At 45.6% G+C, this 22,770-nt stretch overlaps 1 protein-coding gene across 2 annotated transcripts in view; it reads left to right on the forward strand.

Moving 5' to 3' along the window:
* Positions 1 to 22,770, forward strand: part of CREB5 (cAMP responsive element binding protein 5) — a 419,901-nt gene that overhangs the window by 234,237 nt on the left and 162,894 nt on the right. Inside the window, exon 1 of one of the 2 annotated variants that reach the window (XM_036760412.1) lies at positions 17,860 to 17,901. The exons of the other annotated variant lie outside the window; for it this stretch is intronic. Coding sequence (XP_036616307.1) covers positions 17,891 to 17,901 — 11 coding nt within the window. The 5' untranslated portion in view covers positions 17,860 to 17,890. Of the gene's footprint in view, positions 1 to 17,859; positions 17,902 to 22,770 lie in introns of those variants that run through there. 2 annotated transcript variants of the gene reach the window in all.

A 22,770-nucleotide genomic window follows, 5' to 3' on the forward strand; every position in this document is an offset into this window, starting at 1 on the left:
GATTCCTTAGAGATGCAGATGGGCAGAGAATGTGAATTGGCATGACTGCCCGAAATGAAGAGTAGTGAGAGGTAACTGAAAAAGGGCAGACTGGGGCTTCCACGGAAATCTCTTCTTATCTTGGGACCTCATTATTTCTTTTTTTTAATTTTTGGAGGTGGGGAAGGCAGGACAATTGGGATTAAGTGACTTTCCCAAAGTCACACAGATAGTGAATGTGTCAAGTGTCTGAGGCCAGATTTGAACTCAGGTCCTCCTGACTCCAGGGCCAATGCTCTACTCACTGCGCCACCTAGCTGCCCTGTGGGGCCTCATTATTGCATAGATAGATAGATAGAACCTTCCCTTTGAGGCTGAGGATCAGAACCTTCTGTTTTATGCTATGACCTCTGAGGCCCTTCCAGCTCCAAGTGTATGATCGTTGTACATTCTTCATTCTTTTTCCTTTTCACTGATGACTTCCAGGTGTTTGTTGAGTTTGTCTGCTTGCTTTTGTTTGTTCATTTCACAGAAGTTACTTATGAAGTCCTGGAATTACCTTTACAGACAAGAAAGGGTATCCCAAACACAGACAGGGAGGAGCAAAGTTGCAAGGCACAAGTCAAATTTCCCTTCTGGAGCAATGGTTGTCCTTAGTGTATCCTAGGAAATAAAAATCAGTCCCCTTCAGGAGTCACTTCTGTGTTTTCATGAAGGTGACAAGACTGCTGAGTGAGAAATAATTTAGAATGCATGCATTGGCCCTTTCTTCTAAGCGCTTAGGGCACCTTGCAAATGGAAAATTGCAAAGTCATCTTCTCTTGTTTCCCCTATGACGCACTTTGAGGCAGCAAAACCTGAAGGGAGGGGGGTGGTGCGCTTGCACTACAACTCTGTCCTATTGAGTATCGTTACGATTTCAGAATTTAAATTCCATAATAGCAGCAAAGCTTTGCCAAAGTTTTTATGGGTGGGAAGTGGCTAGGAGGACTCAGCCTGCTCCCACTAATACCTCTTCTCCTCAAATGCCCTGTGTTTCCTTGTTCTCTGTTCTCTCTTGTTCCTCTCTTGCTCCACAGCAACTGCTGCCTCCTCCTCAATTTCCAGTTGAGAAAAATGCAAAATATGTGCTCTTGTCTCTTGGAGAGAGAACCCCAGCAAACCTTCAGGTGATAAAGTATCAGAGAGGACCCTGAGCCCCTGTACCCCATATATAGGAAGACAACTGCAGATATGTTTTTTGTATCTCTCTCTATTGATCTGTTTTATTATAGAACCATGATGGAATGTCAGATTTAAAGAAAAGAAGAGGAATGGGGGGGGAGGTTGGACAATTTTATGACCAATTACTCCACTGTTTTGTCCTTAAAATAAAAGAAAGTCATAGAAATCAGATCCTTTTTGGAGACTGAACTAATTACTGTGAGGACCAGAAAATAGTTCTTTTCCCATTACAGAGCAATGAGCTGGATGGATTCTGAGGCTGCTGGTTCTAGTCTTAGAATAGCCTGTTGGGTCCCATGGAGTCAACTTTTGGGTTCACAGCTGTTATCTTGGTCATTCTATCTCTTGACTATACTTTGGTAAAGTGAGTTTATAGCACAATAGACTTTAAAGAGAATCCAATCCAGTCCCCTCCTTTTTTTTTCTTTCTAATTTCTTTTTTTTAATTTTTTTATTTTTTTTTATTTTTAGTTTACAACACGAGGAAACAGAGTACTAGAAAGCTTGTGACTTGCCCAAATTCTCATGGGTTATTAAGCCAAAAAGCCCAGGATTCAAATCTGGTTTCCCTTTGACCGAATCCAGTCCTCTACTACTCCTGGACAGAAGATCCAATTCAAAGGGTCATAGGGGCATAGGTCTAGAACAGACAGGAGCCCTAGAAATCAGTTAGTCCTGGGGTTCCTAATCTGGAGAACACAGGAATAGATTTCAGGCAGTCCATGATTTGAATGAGAAAAAGGGACCTCTTTATTTTAAGCCATCCTTGGTTTCCTTTGTAGTCATCTGTATTTTATTGTATGCATTTAAAAACCTTATTCTGAGAAGGGAAGGGATCTGGAGGCTTCCCCAGACTGCTCAGGGTCTATGACACAGTCCTTGGACTAGCCCAACCCCATCATCTTACAAACAGGACAACTGAGACAGAGCAAGGGGGCAGAGATTCACCTCAAAGTCACACAGGTACTAAATAACACAGCTAGTATTTGAACCCAGGTTCTCTTGAGTCCAAATGAGGGCTTCTTTCCTCTGTACCACTTTACCTGCAAAATATAGTTATGTCAATGAACTAGGGATTCTGGGAATTTCCTCCCTTACCAAATCTCAACCCATCTATCTATAAATAGATAAGCCTGAGGCTCAATGACTAGGCAATTTGCCCAGAGTTCTACACACCCATGGTAAATAAGTGCAGGAGACAGAATTTGAACCCATCTTTTCAAGAGTCCACTAGTCCCCACTGCTGCTCCAAAATGAAGACAAGGGATGCTCAATTGGAGTATCCTTTACCTCAGGGGGTCAGTTGTGACTGCAGAGAGCATGTGCAGATAAAGCTGCCACTCTTCCACCTTCTCGTAATGGCAGAGAAATCCCCAGAGGAACTCAAAGCCTGCTTCCAAGATTCCACCCAGCTCTAAAACTTGGATTTTATGATCCTCTCATCTTCTTCCTTCTGTTCCACCCCCACCTCCAGCCCCCAGCTAGAAAGACATCTCAGCTTCAATAACATCTGCCTTTCATCTCACAGGATTGAGAGGGATAACCCAGAATAATTTATAAAGGGTCTTGAGCTCCAGGAAAGAAAGAATCAAGATACAATATGAAGACTGACCTGGCAAATGTCACCTCCTACAGGAAGTCTTCCCTGATCTCTCCAGTTGCTATATATACTTCTCTGTGTACATGGCATAGCTCTGGGTAGTCTGAAGCAGGATTTGAACTCAGGTCTTCTTGATTCCAACACTCTATCCACTGTGACACATACCTACCTTCAGTGATGCTCATAATGACCTGTCCAAGTAGTTCCCCACAGGGAATACATCCATTATGTTGGAGTGTTTGTTCATGTTCTTTTGATGAATGAAGGAAAGAAGGAAGGAAGGAAGGAAGGAAGGAAGGAGGGGGAGGGAGGGAGAGATAAAAGAAATAAGCACTTATTAAGTACCTATTATCAGTCAATACACATTTATTAAGAGACTACCATGTCAGGCAGCATGTTAAGTGCTCTACGAATATATCATTTGATGCTCATTATGACCTCCATTTTGCTGATGAGGACACTGAGGCAGACAGGTTAAGTGCCTTGCATGGCCACACAGTTAGTGAGCACCAGAGTCTGGCTCTGGACTTGTCTTCCTGAATCCAGGCCCCATGTTCTATCTATTGTACCACCTCACTGCCTCTGCCTTCCACGTTGGGTGGGAGTAAGTGGAACACAGTCTTGTTGCTGGTTGTCCAATGAATGCAATGTGCCAATATATGCAAAAACAGTCCTGGGAACCACTTCAGTTTCCTTCAAGTGTGAAGTGTGAAGGCCATTCTCTGTGGAGGACAGTCTCAACCACACCTTCTATCTTGGGTTCTGGCACCGAAACTCTAGTCATGTGAAGTTCTGAGAGGTACAGTGAGATGTGGAAGTTAGTTCAGGAACCAAAATATTATGTCAGCAGTTTTCTCTTTCATTTACCCTTCGTTATCAAAACCAACTTTTTTCTAAAACTCCAGGGTCCTGTTAGTAGAAATGCAGATAATTTCATTTGGGAGGCCCAAGAACTTTGTCTTGGAAAAGAGAGGATGGGGGGTGTCCCTCGTAGCCCCTGAAGGCACAAAACTGGAGGGCTAACTCCATTGCAGAAATCCTTTTAATAAATCTTGGCTTGGTTTAAGCAAAGGTCAGTTGTTAAGTACTCAAATGAGTTGTACAACTTGGCTCCCTGGGAAAAAAACACGAATACAATTCCTGGGATCAAAATAAAACTATTTTCTTTTTTTTCTTTCTCCTATCCTAAAAACACCAACAATAACAAATCTACCTTGACTTCTGTGTGTATTTTTTTCTTTTTCGTTTTAAGAAGTTATCTGTAATTTCTATAACAAATAAATAGAAAAATTGATGAGTATTTATTAAGTACCTACTGTGTGTCAGGAGATGCAAAGAAAAATTCTGAATAGTGCCTGCCCTTAAAGAGCTTGCATCCTATGGAGCACACTACATGTACACTTACAAGGGCTAGCAGTAGAGACAACAGATATTCAAAGAGTGTAAGATAAATTCCAAGGTCTTCTGTCCAAGTCAGTGGTTCTAAACTTTTGCTGAAAGTCTTCATGTGATGGAAGAAAGATTCTGTCTCTCTCTGTCTCTGTCTCTGTCTCTCTTTCTGTCTGTCTCTTTCTGTCTCTGTATCTGCCTCCCTCTCTGCCTCTGTTTCTCTGTCTCTGTCTGTGTCTGACTCTGTCTCTGTCTCTCTCCCTGTCTGTCTCTGTCTGTCTGTCTGTCCATCTCTCTCTCTTTGATTTTGGATGGGCACCTAGATTCCATCAGTTAGAGGAGATCCTTTCTTCCTTTCCATCTTGCTCCGAAAAACTTTCTTGGGAGATGGTACCCAATTTCTGACCATCCCTGGTCCTCTTCCACAAGAGGCAGACACCAGTAGGCAGCTTCAGAAAGAAGCAGTTTATGCTCTGGTCATGGCTGCTATAGGGTTAGCTTAATAGCAGTTAGCTCCACTTCAACTGAACAGTCATTTATTAGATGCCTACTGGATGCAGGCTGTGATAGGCTCTGGAGCAACAGTGTGGTGGAGTGCATTTAGGACTGGTTTTCTAGTCAGAAAGGCCTCCCTGCCTCTAACTTACATGGGCTTAGTGACTTGCCTTTCACAGCTCTAGGTGACTGTCTGAGACAGTTTTATAACAAGTGGACAAATGTAAGAAAAACTCTTTCTAATACTGCTAAGCTAGGCTGCTTTGCTTAGGTTCCTGCTTACTTCTGGAGACAGTGCTCACCCCCAGATTCAGAGGTCCTTCTGTTTTGCCCAAGGTTCCAGGACACCTTCCATCCAGCTCTACAAGAGGATGGGGGAGGGGAAGGAGAAAGATGTCGGAGAAAGTTTGAGGAAATGAAACTTGGACAGCGGCAAGACCAATGAAACTGGAAGCTGCCAAAGGATAATCTGTCCTCTCCTTTCCAGCTGGTTTCAGGGTGACAGGCATGGCCATGAGAGCCTCCTTGCAGCTGACCTGCCTCCCTGTACCAGAGCAAGGTTCCCTCCCTGGGTTTGAAGCTTCTATCAATGTTGTCTTGCCAGTCCCCAGAGGAGGCACAAGGCAAGATGGAGCCACCCTTTCTAGAAAGGGAATGAACATCTCGCTGGGGCTTCACAGCAGCTCCAAGAGACAGGTGCTACAAGTGTGATCATTTTCCCCTATTTATAGATAAAGAAACTGAAGCTCAAAGCTGCTCAGTGGCTTTCTTGGAGTTACAGAGTCAGAGGTGCTGTCCTGACTCAAGCCGGGCACTCTTGTGAACAAGCCACAGGACTCTATCTAAAGCCCACGATCCCCAGATTTAGCACATGCCTGGCATATCCTAAGTGCTTAATAAGTGCTCAGTGCCTGGGCAGTCATCCAGCAAACCTGCAGTGAAGTGGGATGAGACCCAGAATCACCCAACTCAAACCTCCAATACTGACTAGATGGGGTGGTCTCCCCTCTCTGTCCTCCAGTTTGTATTTATTCTGGGCCTCTGACAAACCCACCCTTAATAAGAACTTTGCATAATGAGCAAAAGAGGAAGTTAAAGGAAGCTAAATTTGAAAGGGAGGAAGTGGGCTGGGAATGGGTTGGGCCGCCAGGATGGTGCTGACTGGTGGCTTTCTCTGTCTTGGGTTCTGCTCTAGAGAAAGGAGATGCTGGTCCTTCTGTGGAGGGGCAGGCTTGAGATGGACGGGTGTCACAGCTCTGCCTTCTGGTCCTGCTGCACAGGGACTCCCGGAATAAGCAGATCCTGGCCCTGAACTGCTTGGGTCAGTGCCTCAGTCTGTATACCTGGAAAATGGGGTTGACCTGCTTTTCAAGGATGCCTGTGTCGAGTAATGGAGTTTAAATTCATGTTTTCTTCTCCAATGTTTCTAAAGGACTTTCAGTGGACTTCTGTTAACTTTAATAGCATCACTCCCTGCCTTCTATCAGTCCTTATTTTTGTAGAGATCAAATTCAATTCTCTCTCTCTCTCTCTCTCTCTCTCTCTCTCTCTCTCTCCTCCCCCCATTCTCTCCCTCCCTCCCTCTCTGTCTCTCCCCCTTCCTCCCCCACTCCTTCCCTCCCTCTCTCTTTCTCTCTCTCTTATTCTCTGTCTCTCTCTCTGTTTCCCTCTCTTTCTCTCTCTGTCTCTTTCTGTGTGTCTCTGTCTCTCTCTGTCTCTGTCTCTCTGCTTCTGTTTCTCCCCCCTTCCCTATTCTCTCCCTCCCTCCCTCTCTGACTCTCCTTCTTCCTCTCCCACTCCCTCCCTCCCTCTCTTTCTCTTCCTCTTTCTTACCCTTCCTTCTCTCTCCATCTCTTCACTCTCTCCTCCCTCTTCCCACTCTCTCTCTCTCTCTCTCTCTCTCTCTCTCTCTCTCTCACACACACACACACACACACACACACACACACACACACACACACACAACACTGTAAGCTCATTGTAGGTAAGGAGTGTGTCTTTTTTTATATGTTCATGTCCCAACACCGAGCACATGCTCATTTCCCTGATTCACACATTTTCAGAGCTGGGAAGCAGCTCAGTAACCACCCAGTCTAGCCAGTGTCAGAAAGGTATCCGTGCCCGCTGCAGATATGTGGCTGCCATCAGACAGGCCAGTTTGCTCACATAGAGAAAGACCCTCCAAGACTTGGGAAAGTGCAAACCTTTACGGAAGTTTGGTTTTTGCTTTCCTAACATGCCTGGATGTGTTTCTTCACAGCTTTCACTGATTGTTCCTGGTTCTGTCCTCTGGGGCCAACCAGAATATATCTAATCCCTCTTTGATCTGATAGCTCTTTAAATGTTTGAAAGCAGCTGTGATCCCCTGCTCCATGCCCCCAGCTTGTTTTTCCCCTTTAGGCTAAACACGACCAGTTCCTTGAGCAGATACCTCAATAATTCAAGTATCTGTGATTTAATTGGTGTCCACACTCCCTCTACCTACACAGATTGGACCCCCTCTACAATTTAGGAGAAATAGTGTGACCAGCAGTGTCATCACAAGTCAGCTTCTTGTGGTCAGCTTCGCTCCCCTTAGCTAGCCTGGTTCTCGAAGGACAGATCTGCTCGAAGTTCATAATCAGGCCCATCGGCAAGGGTTGTCCAGCTCATGAGGCTCTGTCGGGGCTGGTGAGGGCACATGTCTCTGCCTTGTACACAGCAGGCACTCAGTAGTTTGTAGAATGGAGCCAGTAGAAATACAGCTATCAATCAGGCTTTGGGCCCAGGGAGTGGGCTCTTTGGGGAAAGGGCAGCCAGGAAGGCATTCAAAGGAAGCCCGCCTGGAGGATTTAGCAAGGAAATTAGGAAATGCGCTGTTTTGAATTCTGTGTAATGGGACTGTGCCAATAAGGGATCCAAAAGCCAAGCCAGGGAGGGTCACTAGAAACTGGTATGGGGGTGGGGAGAGGAGAATGGGCACCCCAGAGCCTTTAATGGCCCCTTTGGGGAAAAGTGTTGGTCATTTTAGCCCCCTCCCCACACCCCACCCTGCACGAGTGCACACACACACACACACACAGACACACAGACACACAGACACACACACACACACACACAGACACACACACACACAGACACACACACACACAGACACACAGGCACACACACACACACAGCAGCTAGCTGGACACAGGGAGTTGCGGTGCCTGAATTGACCAGATGTGGTTCTGCAAGTGACCCCTGAGGCCTTCTGCTCCAAGCCCCTTGTTTATCAGGTGAGGAGCCCGAGGCCCAGGGACATGAGATCACTCACACAAGAGCACATGTCAGTGTTGGAGTTGGTCCTCTTCCTTCCGCTGATAATAATGGTGCTGGCATTGATAACGGGATGCTCTAGGGTCTGCATGGGTCATCTTGGGTCATCTTGCCTTAATGTGAAGCTGCTTTCTGAGGTAGGTGCTATTACTATTATTACACCCATTTTACAGATGGGGAAACTGAGGCCAGGATTTCAGTTGCTTCTTCAGGGTCACGCAGCTAGTAAGCATCAGTGGTAGGATTAGAACGCAGTCCTTCCTGATTCTCGTTCCAGCCTCCATCCCCTTCCCTGGCAAAGGCTCCATGACCACTTACAGAGGGGTGTGGGCTAAGGTGTGGATTACCAAGACACTCCAGGATTCTAAGTCATTTTACCACTTGGAGCCTCAGTTTCCTTCTGTGTCATGTGAGAGTTTTGGACCAGATGCCCTTCACACTCCTTGCCTGCTCTAGACCTGTGGTTCTACAATCACGGCCTCCTAACCAGGGGCAGCAGGTAGAGGGGGATTTGGATTCCGGGACTCCTTCCTTTCACAGTTACTGCGAGGTGCTGGGCAGGTCAGTTCGCCTCCATCTGCCTCCATTTCCTGACCTGTGAAATGGGAATGCATAGCACCCACGTCCAGGAGTTGTGAGGAACAGGTGAGATAACATCTATGAAACACTGCTAGGCTCTGAGACTCTTTCTCCAGGCTCACTGTGATTACAGAGGACAGAGATGCACCGGGGGCTGGGGGAGAGGGGAGATGGAGCTGTGGCTTCGCTTGTAGTTGGCTGTTTCAAGGGTGCCCCCTCCCCAGCACCTAAGGAAATCAGAAAGAAGAATCTGGGGGAGATGCAGCTAACTTCCAGGAAGCACTTGCAAGTCCATCTCCCCAGAGCTAGGAGCGGGCAGAATAGGAAGCTCAGGCTGCTCATCTCCCTCCCCCACTGCCATCCTCCCAACTTCCCTCTTTCTGTTAATGACATCATCCATCTCCCTTTTGCCTTAAAACCTCAGTTATCCTCGACGGCAGCTCCCTCTCTTCTTGCCCTCCCTGTCTCGTTGGCGCCGTCTCATCGTGCCATGGCCTGATTAATATTCTGATCCTATCACCTCCCTGCTCACAAGCAACACTCAATGGCTCCCACTGCCTACCGAGGGAAGCCCAAAGACCACAGCCTGACATCGAGGGGTTTTCACAGTCTGGCTTCCAGTGTGATCTCAATTCTGCTGGATTCAGTATAATTCAGCAGACTTAGAACCTGTTGCACACACACAGCCCTGTGCTAGATGCTTGGGGGAGCCCAGCTCCTGCCCTCTAGGAGGGAGCTATAGGAAATGCACAAGTAATGATAATACTAAATAACATATAACAATGACAAGCAGGCACAAAGTATTATGTATGATCTGAAAGGGGTTATTAGCAACAGGGGATCGAAGAGGTCTGCATGGAGGAGGTGGCAGCTGAGGTAGACTTTAGGGGATGTGTTTGGGGTAAGGGTGACCATTCCAATCATTCCCCTTGGTGTGTGAAAAGCAATGGGGCCCAGGGGGAAGAATGATAGCTCTGGAGTCAATGATATACATTATTTTAATATCACACACACACACACACACACACACACACGCACACACACACACACACCCCTTCTCCTCTTTTACTTGGTGATCCAGTCAAAAAGTTCTCTCTGTTCTCACACATGACCCTCCCTCTCCCATCTCTGTGCTTTTGACCTAGCCATACCCCAAGCCTACAATGCCTTCCCCCCACCCTCTGCCTCATAGAAGAGGCAGCTCAGGTGCCATCTTTTGTGTGAAGCTTTTCCTGATCTCCCCCAACTGCTCAAATACTCCCAAACTACCTTGTATTAAACAACTTGAGATTTTTGTACTTGTGTCCCCCCTTAGAGTATAAGCCTCTTGAAATTAGGGATCGTTTCATTCTTTTTATTTGTATTCCCATCTCCTGGCAGAGATGGGAATTTTCAACATTATCAGTGCTTAATAAATGCCTGTTAATTGATTGATTGAAATTGTGGGGTATACAACATAGAATTCAAGGGAACCTCAGAGATCCACCAGCTCAGGGACTCCACATTTTTTTTATATCATGGCTCTCTTGGACAGTCTGGTAAAGCCCAGGGATGCCTTCTCAGGAGAATAATTTTTAAAAAATCATAGTCAATATTGTAAATACACAAACTAGAAATAAAGGACATTTGAAGAAAGATGCTATCTGCATCCAGAGAAAGAACTGACAAATAAAAGTATATATAGAATAATTTTATATATACATGTATATATTTGTGTCTAATGGTAACCATCTCTAGGGCAGGGTGGGGGGAGGAGGAGAAAAAAATGAAAAAATACATGATAACTTTGTTATATATTTAAAAGGAATAACAAGTTGTACATGATAGATTTGCAGTTTCATGTGCAATTATCTTTTTATTATACTGAGTTATAGAAATGCTTGTTTTATTCCATAAATTAAAAATTAAATAAATTTTTAAAATTAAAAAGAAAAAATTGTAATGGAAAGAAATGCTAAATTTTAAATTGAAGTAAAAAATATGCAAGCAATGATTTTTTAAAAAGTCACAATGGAAAGAAATACTAAATTTCAGTTCAAAGTGATAAAAAGATGTCATTTCCCCCCCATCTAAGTTCACAGACCCTCTGAAATTTATCTGCTGACTCCAAGATAAGAGCTCCTAATCTAGCCCAAACATATCATTTTACAGGAGAGATTGAAACCAAGAGAATCTAAGTGATTTACCCAGGATAACACAGGCTATAAATGGCAGAGACAGGATTTCAACCCAGATCCTTCGGCTTCCCAATCCTATGTACAAGCTAATTGGAAGAGGGAGAAAATATGGTGAATTAGAGGGATCAGGAAAAGCTCGCTCGAGCAGTGGCACATGAGGAACCGGGCTTTGAAGAAAGCTAAATCATCTAAGAGGCAGAAAGGAGAAGGTAGTGGGGGGGCCAGCGTTGATTCAGGAGGTGGAGGGCTGAACGCAGAGAGAGCGAGAGCCGATCAGTTTGCTTGGAACAGAAAGTGTGTGAAGCAGCATAGGGTGCAGTAAGTCTAAGAAGGTGGACTGCTTTTAATGCCAATCTGAGGGCTTTGCGTTTGCTCCTAAAGGAGATGTAATCTAGCTTTGCAGAGGGGCATAGCTCTCACCATAATTGCTCACAAACTTCCCTGACTCTTGATTTTGCCTGGCAGACAGAAGGTGTTTAATAAGTGTTTGTTGATTAGTTGGTCAATATTGGGTATACACAGTACGCTCTTCCTCTAACAAGACTCGGGCATTCTACACTGGCTGCCCAGATGCCTGGGTCTCTCCTTCCTTATCTCTGCCTCCTGGATGCTTCCTTCAAGTCCCTACTAAAACCCCACTTCTACAGGAGGTAGATCCCCCTTAATTTGGTGCCTTCCTCTGCTGATTACCTCCAGTTTATCCCATCGATGTATCTTCTTCACGAACCCTTTGCCATTAGCAGGACCATGTGTTCCTTGGAGCAGGGACGTTGTTTTTTGTTCTTTTGTGCCTCCAGCACTTAGCACGGTGCATGACACATTGGAGAGGCTGATTTATTAGGGACCTAAGGTCATAGCAGTTAGGATTGGAAGAGATGTTAGAGATCAAATATTTTTTAAATGGGCTTAGACTGGATAAAGAGCCCATGCAATTGTAGACTAGGATCTCAGATATGATCACTGTAGAACAACTGAGGACTTTTGCTCTTCTAAGGTTTTCAAAGCCCTTCACCTTCATTAATTATCTCACTTGATCCTCAGAAGACCCTGTAAGGGAAGTCTGATTGTCATCATCATTTTATAGGTGAAGAAACTGAGCCTCAGAGAGGTCTAAAGAACTAGTGTCAGAGGCAAAGATTTGAAAGTGGCATCTTCCCCACCACAAATCTATTACCCACCCACCCCCTCGAGAAAACAGAGAAGCACAACATGCCTGGCTTGACGGGTGGATAGAGAGACCACTGGGGTGAGGAGAATGTTACCAAAACATTCAAGGCTTTGGGTCCCAAGAGCAAAGTTCATCTCCTTTGCAATTTGGCACAGGACTGTGTCGATGGGCCCACAGACTTATCCTGATGGTTGGGAGTGAATGTGTAGCCCCTTTCTCTCTCTTGCTTGCACAGGCTAAAGGCGATCCCTTCTCAGAGGTGCCTGCGCCCCAGACTCCTCAACCCCTTTGACTCCGTCCACTATGAAAACACGGGACACCCAAGTCGAGGGGATTGCTGAATAACACCACATGGGTGTGCAATGGTCTGTGACCAGAAGGTTCACTGGAAACAATTTGCAAAGGGGGCCTTAGGAAACCACCTGGATGGCTCTTTTAAATGAAAAAAGGAAGAGATACCACTTTTTTCTGAATAATTTTTAATACTAGCTGGGTACATGTGATAGTCATTAAAGCTTATTTAACCCTGAAATTATCTGGCCCCTCCAATTCCCCCAGGGACTCTCTGGGTCTTGGGTTAAAAATCTGAAATAATGTCTGAAAAGAGGTGATACACTCTTCAAAATCTGAGTCAAATAATTCCAGGCCTCAAAGAAATTGTTTTCTGAGCAGCCAATGTTGGTTGCTGTTCATGTTTACTCCCCTCTTCCTCCATGGGACTGGGTTTGGAGTCTTCTCTGAGCCTCCACACTTTTTTTTCAGCCTGCTGTCCCCACTTTAGAAAGCACCCGGCATCTTGCTGTCCAGGCTGGGCGTTGGTGGCCTGGAGATCAGCCCCCAGCATTCTGACCTCTCCCCAATCCCAAGCTTTTCTCCATTTTCCAAGTAAAACGAAGACCTTGCGCTCTGGGAGTCTGTGAGTTCAGCTCCAGCCCCACACAGCTGCCGTGTTCCCCCACCGCCCTCTCCCCAAGGAGGAAACATACTCCAAGGGAGGGTGTGCAAGCATTCCTGAGCCAGCCGGCTAATCTGGAGACGCGGCTCCGTTGGCTGGGGTGCCGCATCCAAGGAGGCTCCCACCGGACTGAAAGCATCCCAGGCCTTCCCTCCCCTCCCCTCCGAGCAGCCCCCAGCTTGAGTGCAGCTCAATGTAGATAGGACAAGGAGAGTGGGGGAGCGAGATCCGGAAAGGAACAAACAGATGAAAGGAGGAAACCCTTGTGTCTGAGTGGAATTTCCTCTGGAGTACAGGATACTCTTTATCATTAACTGGGCACAGGAAGGAAAATGGGGAAACAGTATAAAGGATGGGGGTGGGGGTGAGGGGAGCCAGTTGAACTCAAAAATACCTGAAAGTGGGGGGGGGGTCGTCAGGAGGTGGCAAAAACTAAAAATAAAATGAAAGATCCTTACATTTGGACCAGCAAGTGCAAATGCCTTCTTAAACCCCATGGAACCAGAACCTTGAGTCAAACACAGTTCACCATCAAAAATGAAGGTTTTTTTGGACTAGAAATGCCCCGGCTCATTTCTGACTTGGTGGCATCATCCTTTGTGCAAGTGTTTGCCCTTTTTTTTAATCCAGTCTTTTCTTTGTTCTCTCTGGTTGCCCTTGGACGATGGGGAGCCCTCCCAAGCCCAAACCCACCTTTAAGAATCCCGCAGTCCTTCCTCTGCTCAAGGCTTTCTCTCTGTTGGTTCTAGAATAAAATAGAAATTCCTGTGCTAGACATCTAAAACACTTCATAGTCTTGCTTCAGATTCTCTTTCAGGATGTACTTCACATTATTCACCTCAACGCATTCGCCATTCAGCCACAATGGCCTCTTGGATGTTGCCCCCCAGACCTGGTATTCAGTGTCCCACCTCAGTGTCCATTTGGAGGCTGTTCCCCATGCCTGGAATATATCCCTTCTTCATTCCTCAAGAATCTCGAGCTTCCCTGAAGATTTTAGTCATGGCCTGTGTTTTAGAGAAAGCTTTTCTGATCCTCTAATTAGCTGTGCTTTCTCCCTCCTCATGTTACAGCGGTCTCTAAATTTGCTGTATCGCCTAGTAGAAATTTAAGTTCTTTGAGGGCAGGGGTTGCTTACTTTTCATGGTTTGTCTCTGGCCTCTAGTCTCCAACATATTGCTAAAGCAAATGGGCTCTTCACCTGCTACGCTTACAAAAGAAAGAGTTCCTCTGTGTAACATTGATATAGATTAGCCTCTGTGGTGATTATGTAAGAGAAACACCAACAGTAGAGTTTTCCTTTTGGGTGGGGTGGAAGAATGGGGTTGTAAAAAGAGCCTTGCATTTGGAGTTGAGGTATATGGTTTGGACTAGAGGGCTACGGAGATGCCAGAAATCTTGAAAATTCTGTGACCTAGGTTCAAATCCTAAATCTCCCAGCTGTGTGACCTTGGATAAATCACTTAATTTCTCTGGACAGGGCTGTAACTATGGTGGAAGCCACCATCTTGGCTGTTGGCTTAGTTCATTTATTTTAGAGGGGTCAGGCAGGCTTTGTGACAAATCTGAAAACTGAGACTCCGAGACCCAGCTGTAACTAAGACTTTTTTTTCCACCTGAGGCAAATACCATAAACTGCCCTTGGATTTGGTTGGAAGTGTTGGAAGGTGTCTGTTGAAAAAAAGAAACGGAGAAGATGCTTGGCAATAACCCTGTGACTTCAGACCAATCTGTAACCTTTCTCTGGCTGTTTCCTCCTCTATAATATGCGGCAGTTAGGCTAGATGTAAGTACAGGAAATTGGAATGAAAAAAGGGGAAAGGGAGAAAATTCTTGACCCTGTATGGCCCAGTGAGGTAAAGGACCCTCTTCGAAAAGAGGGGCACAATTCATGTAAAACCTCGTCCACTTGGCCTGAAGTTGAAACAGGCTGCAGGAGCTATTGAAATCTTTGCTTTATGCTCAAAAGAAGAAGGGGGGAAAATCAGTGGGCTCCTTGGTAATTCCGACATAAGTGAGTTATACAGGCCACTGACACAGCGGACCCAACTTTATAACAACCACATTCGCTGCTGTCAAGCCACTGGCTTCATGGCGCCAGTCGTAATTACAGCAAATCACCTCTAATTCCAAGCTGCCGGCCTTGATCAAGGTGTCACTGGGAGCCACTGTGGCATCTGAGTCCCCAGAGGATGTCCTAGCTGAGGGCAGGAAGGCAGCTGGATAGAGAAATTCCCTCTTGAGGCTGAGGGGGGGATGAGGCCTTTGGACAAACCCTCCTTTTCAACTCCTCACCCCTCAATAAGTACATCAGGGAGATGGTCCCCAAGCTGGGTGATTTAAATTTCAAGTGGCTCAGATGAACAGCCCTGACCCCTCCAAGCAGAGGTCTTTAATAAACTGAGAGCTTTCTGAGAAAAGGTAAAATGTTGTCTGCTTGCACCGTGGAACAGGCTAGTGGACTGGATCTGCTCGGTCATTCCCTGTTTCCAAGGCTATACGGTGGGTGAGAAGCCTGGCTGGTAAAAGGCGGCAGACCTTGGTTCAAAAGACAGGCTAAACAAGACACAACAGTAGTCATCTCTCTGTCTGACTGTCTATGTTTCTGTCTCTGTCTGTCTGTCTCTCTCCCTCCTTACTTGGTTCCTCTTCCATCGTCTGAGGGAGCTAGCCAACTTCCCATTTCTCCCCTTTTTGTAACTTGGGTGGGGCTGGGATGACTAACCGAGAGAGAGGACAGGGTTAAAAGCGCAGCCTGCAAACCCAGCCAGGGAATAACTGTTCTAGGGAGGGGTCAAGGTGTGAAGTGATTGACAGCACTCAGCAATTAAAAGGGCTTCGATGTCATTTGTGAGGGGGATAATGCGGATTTTTTTCTCTTTCTCAGGCTGCTTTCGTTCCCTCCCTCTATAATTAGAAAGAGGCACCCATCCTGGCTGTTCTCAGCAGTGTAGTTCAGCACTCCTTCCCCCTCCCCTTCCCCACCCCTCCTTCTCGGTTTGCTTGCTTGCTTGGGGCTGTGAGAACTCTTCCTTTTCTCTTTGGATGGGAGACCTAACTTCAGAACAGACCAAGGATCCAAGCTCGAGGTAGGGGCATCCAACCCCCTCCTCTGACAGAGGAGGTCCAAGGACTTTCTCCTGCTTGTGTGGGTAGATCATAGGATTGTAGATTTAAAAGCTGGAGGAACCTTGGAAGGTCAGTTTGTCTGAAGCCTCATTCTCCAGATGAGGAAGAAGGGATCTGGAGAGGGCTGCTGCCTGGCCTAAAGTTCCGGAGCTGGCAATGGGGCAAAGCTGGGATTTGAACCCTGGGCTTCTGGCTCCAGCCCTCTTTCTGCTATGCTCCCTTGTTCCCCTAGGGAACTTCCTTTATGTCAAACCCCAATCTGCCTCCTCACTCCCACTACCTGTGTGACCCTGGGCAAGTTGAGTCAGTAAGCGCCTCAGTCTCCTCACCTGTAGGAGCCATCTCTGTGCTTCCAACTCCTTTATAAGTAATTGAGCTGCTAGGTGTAATTTCTGGCCTGTGTGCTGATCGAGGAAAGCAGCCTGCCTGGCACGTGGCATGCTCACAGGCTTCTCGGCAGCAATTAAGAACATTGTTCAAGCCATGCCCATCTATAGCCTCCTTTGGGGGGGGGGGGCGGGATGGGAAGAGGGGTATGTGCTGGTTTTCTCTGGCTTCCTTCAAGACTCAGCTCAAATCTCACTTTTCCCGGTACCCTCCCCCTCCCCCAATTGCTAATACCTCTTTCCTTGTCACATCACCTTCATCTACTCTGTGTATATCATGTGTGAACCAAATTACTCCCCTTTTAGAATGTAAATTTCTTGAGGGCAGGGACCATGCCTTTCTTTGTATCCCTGAGGCTCAGCACAGGGCCTGGCACTTAGTAAGTGCTCAGGAAATGTGTTGTGACCTATAGAGGGGCATGCAAGTAGCCTTAGGTGACCTGGATAGGCAAGATCCCCCCTCTACTTTTCCTGCTCAATTCATCATATTAACACTGGCTCTCAGATGAGAGAAAGAGAGAGAGAGAGAGAGAGAGAGAGAGAGAGAGAGAGAGAGAGAGAGGTGCCTTGTTACTAAAGGCTTATCTTTGTTTGAGCTCCAGAATAGGGACACTTAGGACCCAAGAAGAGCAGTCTCTGATCTCCTTCTCCTTCATGGTTCTGCTGGATGCACATCCCTGTGGAATCCTGACTGGTCCAGGCCCTGCAGACAGGGAGATCAGCTTGGAAAGCTATCCCGGAGGGAGTGGCAGGGGTGGGCATGCCCTGGAAACAGACCCCACTTAGCCCAGGGGAGAGGGCACCCAGGCAGGGTACGGAGGTCAAGTGTGGCTAAAGCTTGAGCTAGAAGTGAGTGGCCACAACCCCACTGCCATTCCCTGGCTGGTTTCTGAACTTTGTTTCTGGTCTTGAGCCTTTCGTATCCACTGTCTCAATGGTGGCTGTTCTTTTGAGGGACATGAGGGCATTTTTATAAAACAAAGCAAAAGAAAACCGGCACACTGAGGGAGATATTGGGTGATCAGAACCGGTCACCCAGGATCGGGCCAGCAGGGAGAAGCCACCTTTGCAGCTCTCCAGGCAGCTGTTTGGGTCATCCGAAGGCGGCACTGTTTCCCTCTCTGTTTATCCGTTTCCAATGGCGATTGTACCACTGAGTCTCCCTCAGTCTGGAACTTGGCCTGGGGCTGTTTTGGTTACATTGGAGTTTTTGCTTCAGCCCAGCCAGATTTAAATGGTGACTTCACCAGCACTGAGCTAAAAAGGAGAAGGGGGAGGAGGGAGAGAGGGAGAAAGGGAGGGAGGGAGGGAGGGAGAGGGAGAGAGCAAGAGCTAGAGAGAGAAAGGGAGAGGGAAGGGAGAGCAGGCCAGAACATTACATCACCGTTTGGCCTGGGCTCAAATGGGAAGGATATGACTCACTCCAGCTAGTTAAGCTTTGGCTCAACTTCTTCATACACTCATTCCAGGGCTCTCATGTTCTGCACCTCAGCAGGGAATTCAAGCTCAGTGATGTCCATGAGGTTTGTTTTTAATTTTCTTTTCCTTTTCTGAATTTTATGTACACCCCCACCTTCTTCTCTTCCTTCTTCCTCCTCTTCCTCTTCTTTTTTTCTTCTCTTCTCCCCCTTCTGGTCTTTGTTCTTCGCCTTCCTCCTCCTCTTCCTCCTCCTCCCCCTGTTCTCCGGGACTCTTATTCTTGCCTTCCAAGTGGCATTTCTGGGGATTCGGGGAAGAGCTCGGGCGCGCAGCCCACCGGGGCTCCAGGGTGCTTGGTTACCTGCAGAGGCTCCAGCTGCAGCCTCGGGCGCAGCTGGATCGGGCCACGAAAAGCCACAAACAAACATCCCGGGACCGTAACTTACAAACAAAAGCAGCTGCGGCGGCGGCGGCGGCGGCGGCGCAAACTCCGGGCAACCAAAAAGTTTCTTTGCCGCTGGTGCTCAGGGCTCCGCTTCGGAGGAGACAGGGAGAGAGTTAAAATGCAGGAACCAATGGCCTGGATGGTGATGTCATGCTCAGGACTGCAGGGTAGTTAAGTAATGTGAGAGCCAGGGGGTCAGGGCTGCTGAACATTTACCTGTTCTCAAGGGGGTTCGAATTTATTAGCCATCGCAGGGACTGTAACAGGCTTCAGACTGCAGCCCCTAATTATTCACAGACACCCCCTTTTTATCTTTTATTATTAAAAGTAAAACTATATTAGGCTATCTCTAAAAATGTGATATTATCACAGCTGTAGATCATTTGCCACCAAGATTCATTTCTTTCTTTTCTTTTCTTTTCTTTTTTCTTTAAAAGACTTCCAAATGTGGATGGCATCGTTTTCAAGGGGTACAAGGAGTTTTCTGAGAGTTACTAGTGAATTGGGAATGCTTGGGAAGCTCTTTGGTCTGTTTGTCACGGGTCTTCTCTTAGAAAAGAGATAAGATTTAAGTTAGATGTACAGTGAAGTGACCTCAAAAGTGAGGCCAGGTTGAAACATGCTTTGGTCTCCCTGGAGAGGTGGTGGACGATGGATGTGAGATGAGGCATGTGTTATCCAGTAAGGCCAGTAGGTTGGTTTGTTTCTCTTAGCTGTAATTCTTTGTTACAAGAAAGAGTTCTGAGTCAGGGAGGGGTTCATCTGGGAAGTGATAACAATTTTTGCTTTTAAAAAGCATCACTAAAATATTTCTTTTTTCAACATCATTTAGATTCTGTTTTGGCCTTGGAGTTTTGACTTTTGATAATATTAGTTTCTTCCAAGCTTCTCCTTAATTGCAAACTTCCCATCTCCCTTAGGATACAGTGGCAAATATATTCTTCCAGATGGGTTTTCTTAGATTAAAAGTGTTCTTAAGCTGTGTTCTATGCACTTGGTTTTTAAATATATATATATGTATATATGTGTATATATATTTCAAAATAATTTGTTTCTTTGGTAATCCTATATATTTTATTGTATACATTTAAAAACATTATTCTGAGAAGAGGTCCAGAGGCTTCACCAGGCTGACTACCTAAGGTATCTATGACACACACAAAAAAAGGTCATGAACCCTCTCTTAGAAGCAGCGATTAGCATGTGGATATTGGAATAAGCAGCAAATACGTGAAAAAACCTAAATTCTGATGCTTACCAGTGTAATGAAAACTAAATCCCAGCTACCTGTTCCTTGCCTTCAGTACCTGGTGCTCTGGTTGAAACTCTCCAGATGAATTGTTGCTGAGTTCCTTCATAGGTCTTTCATAATATGGGTCCAGGGCCGGGATGATATTCACGAGGACTGATGCTTTCTGAACTGGTGTGGCAATCAATTAGGGTCATGGGACAGGAGCGAGGAAGAAGAAGCCAATGCCTCCTTAGGCCTCTATGTGACTATATAGCACATGTATATTCCACGTGCCCCAAGCAAAAGAAGGTGGACCAAGTATTATACTGTTTAAAATTAATATTTTAGATGAAGTAAACTCTATCCCTTGTATAAGTAGGGGTAGTGGAAAGAATTTTGCATTTGGAGGTGGAAGACCCAAGTTCAAATTTTGACTCCGCCACTTAATATGCCCTTGGGCATTCGAAGGACAATTTGCCTCTGTTTGCCTTAGTTTATTTATCTGGACCAGAGGACTCAACGCCCACGTCCAGCCATAAGTCTAGAATCTTAAGCTTTATTTTTTACTGGGAACCAACCAATTTTTCAAATAATGATGGTACTTGAAGGTTTGCAAAGCACTTTACAAGTATTATTTCATTTGATCTTCACAGCAACCCTGGGAAGTAGGTGCTATTATTATCCCCATTTTACGGGTGAGGAAACTGAGACAGCAAGAGGCTAAGTGACTTGCCCAGGGTCACACTGCTAGTGAGTGTCTGAGACAGGATTTGAACTCACTGACTGCAATATAAATTGGACTCCAATATAATGTGACTCTAATATAAATATGTATGAATACAAAACATAAGCTCCTTGAGGGAGCTTCCTCTGTCTCTCTTCATCTTCTCTCTCCCCTTTCTATTTCTCATTCTCTTTCTCTCTTCCTCTCTTTCTGTACATATATATGTATGAATATATGTGAATATATGAATTATATACACATCTGTATATAAGTGTAAAGAGAGAGCTCAGGAGTTTTTGGCAAAGAGTTTTTTTTAAGCGACCTGCCTATTAAATACAAGGAGAATGAGTAGGTTAAGAGAAATGAAATAGGAGAAATAGCTTCTTTTCTACTTTGAAGGTTTCTTGGCGTTGAAGACCTCGAGAAGGGTAAAAATCCAATTTCAAATGCTTCATGGGGGTAGTACTCGATGAGAAATAATTGCCTCTGTAAGGTGGTTTAAAATTGGAAAAGTATAAACAGTTGAAGTCAACCACTCAGGAATAATAGTAAAGAAACCCACTCCAAATGCTCTTTTTTTTTTTAAAAAAAAAGAATCTTCAGCCAATCAACCTTTATGAAGTGCTTTCCAGGAGCTGGGAGAGATTCAAAGTTAGAAAAGACACAGTCCCTTGCCTTCATTGAGCTTATAATCTAAAGGGTGTAGGCAAAGCACAGAAGAACCCATGATGGTGTAATAGGAGAGGTCAAAAAATGAGGCATTTGTGTGAATAGCATCCTCAAAGTAATAGTTAAAGAACATGGTCCAGTAGAGATGCCCTGAGGGGTTGCTTGCTTAGAACTCAAGGAATAAGCGAGATTTAAGGCTATCCATGTAAACCCTCAAAACAGGAAAGGTAGAAATAAAGGTTCATTTGGAAAGTAACTTTTTTCTGAGTAATGCATCCACTTTTCTGGCCAAATGATGCTGGCATACTTGTAAAACTTCAGTAGCCACTTACGGATCCTGTCAATCATAGGCACAGAGAAAATCTAAGGAGAGATCGTAGGTTTGGAGATTTAGAAGCGGACAAAGTCAGGCTCCATCAAGGCCAACTCTCTTATTTTATGGATAAAGAAACCAGGCCCAGAGAGAGAGAGGTGGTGACTAGCACAAGGTCACACAGGGAGTAAGTAACAGAAGCTGGATTTGAATCCAGGGTCCCTACCCCCAAATCTGTTGTGTTCTTCCCACTACACCACATTGCAAGTAACTGGCTACTTATGGAGTGACTGAGTTTGGATTCAAGGGAAGGGAAGGCAAGGGATGCCCTGAAATGGAACCCACTCACCTCTTCAGGTGCAAACCTGGATTGGGACCAGTGGAAAGAAACCAGAGGTGATTGTTGCTGTGTGTCATGAATCACGAGGGAATATATACTGCGTGCATATGAGCAAGCAGAAAGACAGAGTTCTACAGACTGCCCGGTAATAATGATTCAACGTTTGGTTTTGGTTTTTGGAGCGATTCAGTCTGGACAGGAAAATGAGCTCTGAAGACCAGTGCTTAGGATTAAATACAAGGTGTGTGCTCCTATCTAGTAGGTAGGGGTGGACATGCTCTTTGGGTCTAAAGCCACTCTCGAGGCTTCCCTTCCATTAACAGAACACTTTCCCCAACCCCTAACAGTGATAGGAAAGTGGAAAAAAAGGGTATGTACCCACTGTGTGCTTGCCAATAACTATTCTCTGAGCCTGTTTCCTCACCTGTAAAACAGGGATGATTGTACTTCCACTAACAACTTCTCCTAAGTTGTATGGAAAAGGCCATTATTGAAGTGCTGCAGAAATATGTTTTATTATTTTATGCTCAGATGGACTCCTTATGGTTGGGAGAAGACCGTGGCACCCAGTGCCTCCACAAAGCCTTTCTTCGGGGATTCCACCAGCTCCACCCCTACTGTTAGTTAGATTCTCTCTCTTTTGAAATGACTTCGTAGACAAGAGAAGAGTGGGGGTGGGGAAGGGTTGCTGAAAGGGGATGATACAGGGGAGCTGTCTTCCAGTATCTGAAAGGCTACAATGTGAAAGAGGCATGTTAGCCTTGTTCTGCTTGGCCCTAAAGAGCCGAACTGCGATCCAATTTACAAAGAAGCCAATTTAGGCTTGAGATTAGGAAAAACTGAATCAGATAAGTATAACCCTGAAGCAGAAGGTTCCAGAAGGGGAACTTCAAGAAGTAACCGGCCCTTTGTTAGGTACGTAGTATCTAGTCTAACTTTCTCATTTTACAGATGAGAAAGCTGACACCCAGAGAGATGCTTCCAGGTCATACATGTAGTAGGGATAACAGCTAGGATTTTTAACCCGGGACCTCTGTCTGAGCCCTTTCCACTGCAAGGGGCCCATACTTAGGACCTGAAAGAAACTGTGGGGCCAGTGGGAAATTAGGGAGTGCTCCGAATAAAACTGAACTGATACTTACAGGGTGTGTGTGTGTGTGTGTGTGTGTGTGTGTGTGTGTGTGTGTGGTGTTCTCCATATCTGTTTCCTTTTTCTTTTTGCTCTCCTGAGATTTTGTGTTTGAAAGAAAA

Source organism: Trichosurus vulpecula, chromosome 5, assembly GCF_011100635.1.
Source record: "Trichosurus vulpecula isolate mTriVul1 chromosome 5, mTriVul1.pri, whole genome shotgun sequence".
Taxonomy (NCBI): domain Eukaryota; kingdom Metazoa; phylum Chordata; class Mammalia; order Diprotodontia; family Phalangeridae; genus Trichosurus; species Trichosurus vulpecula.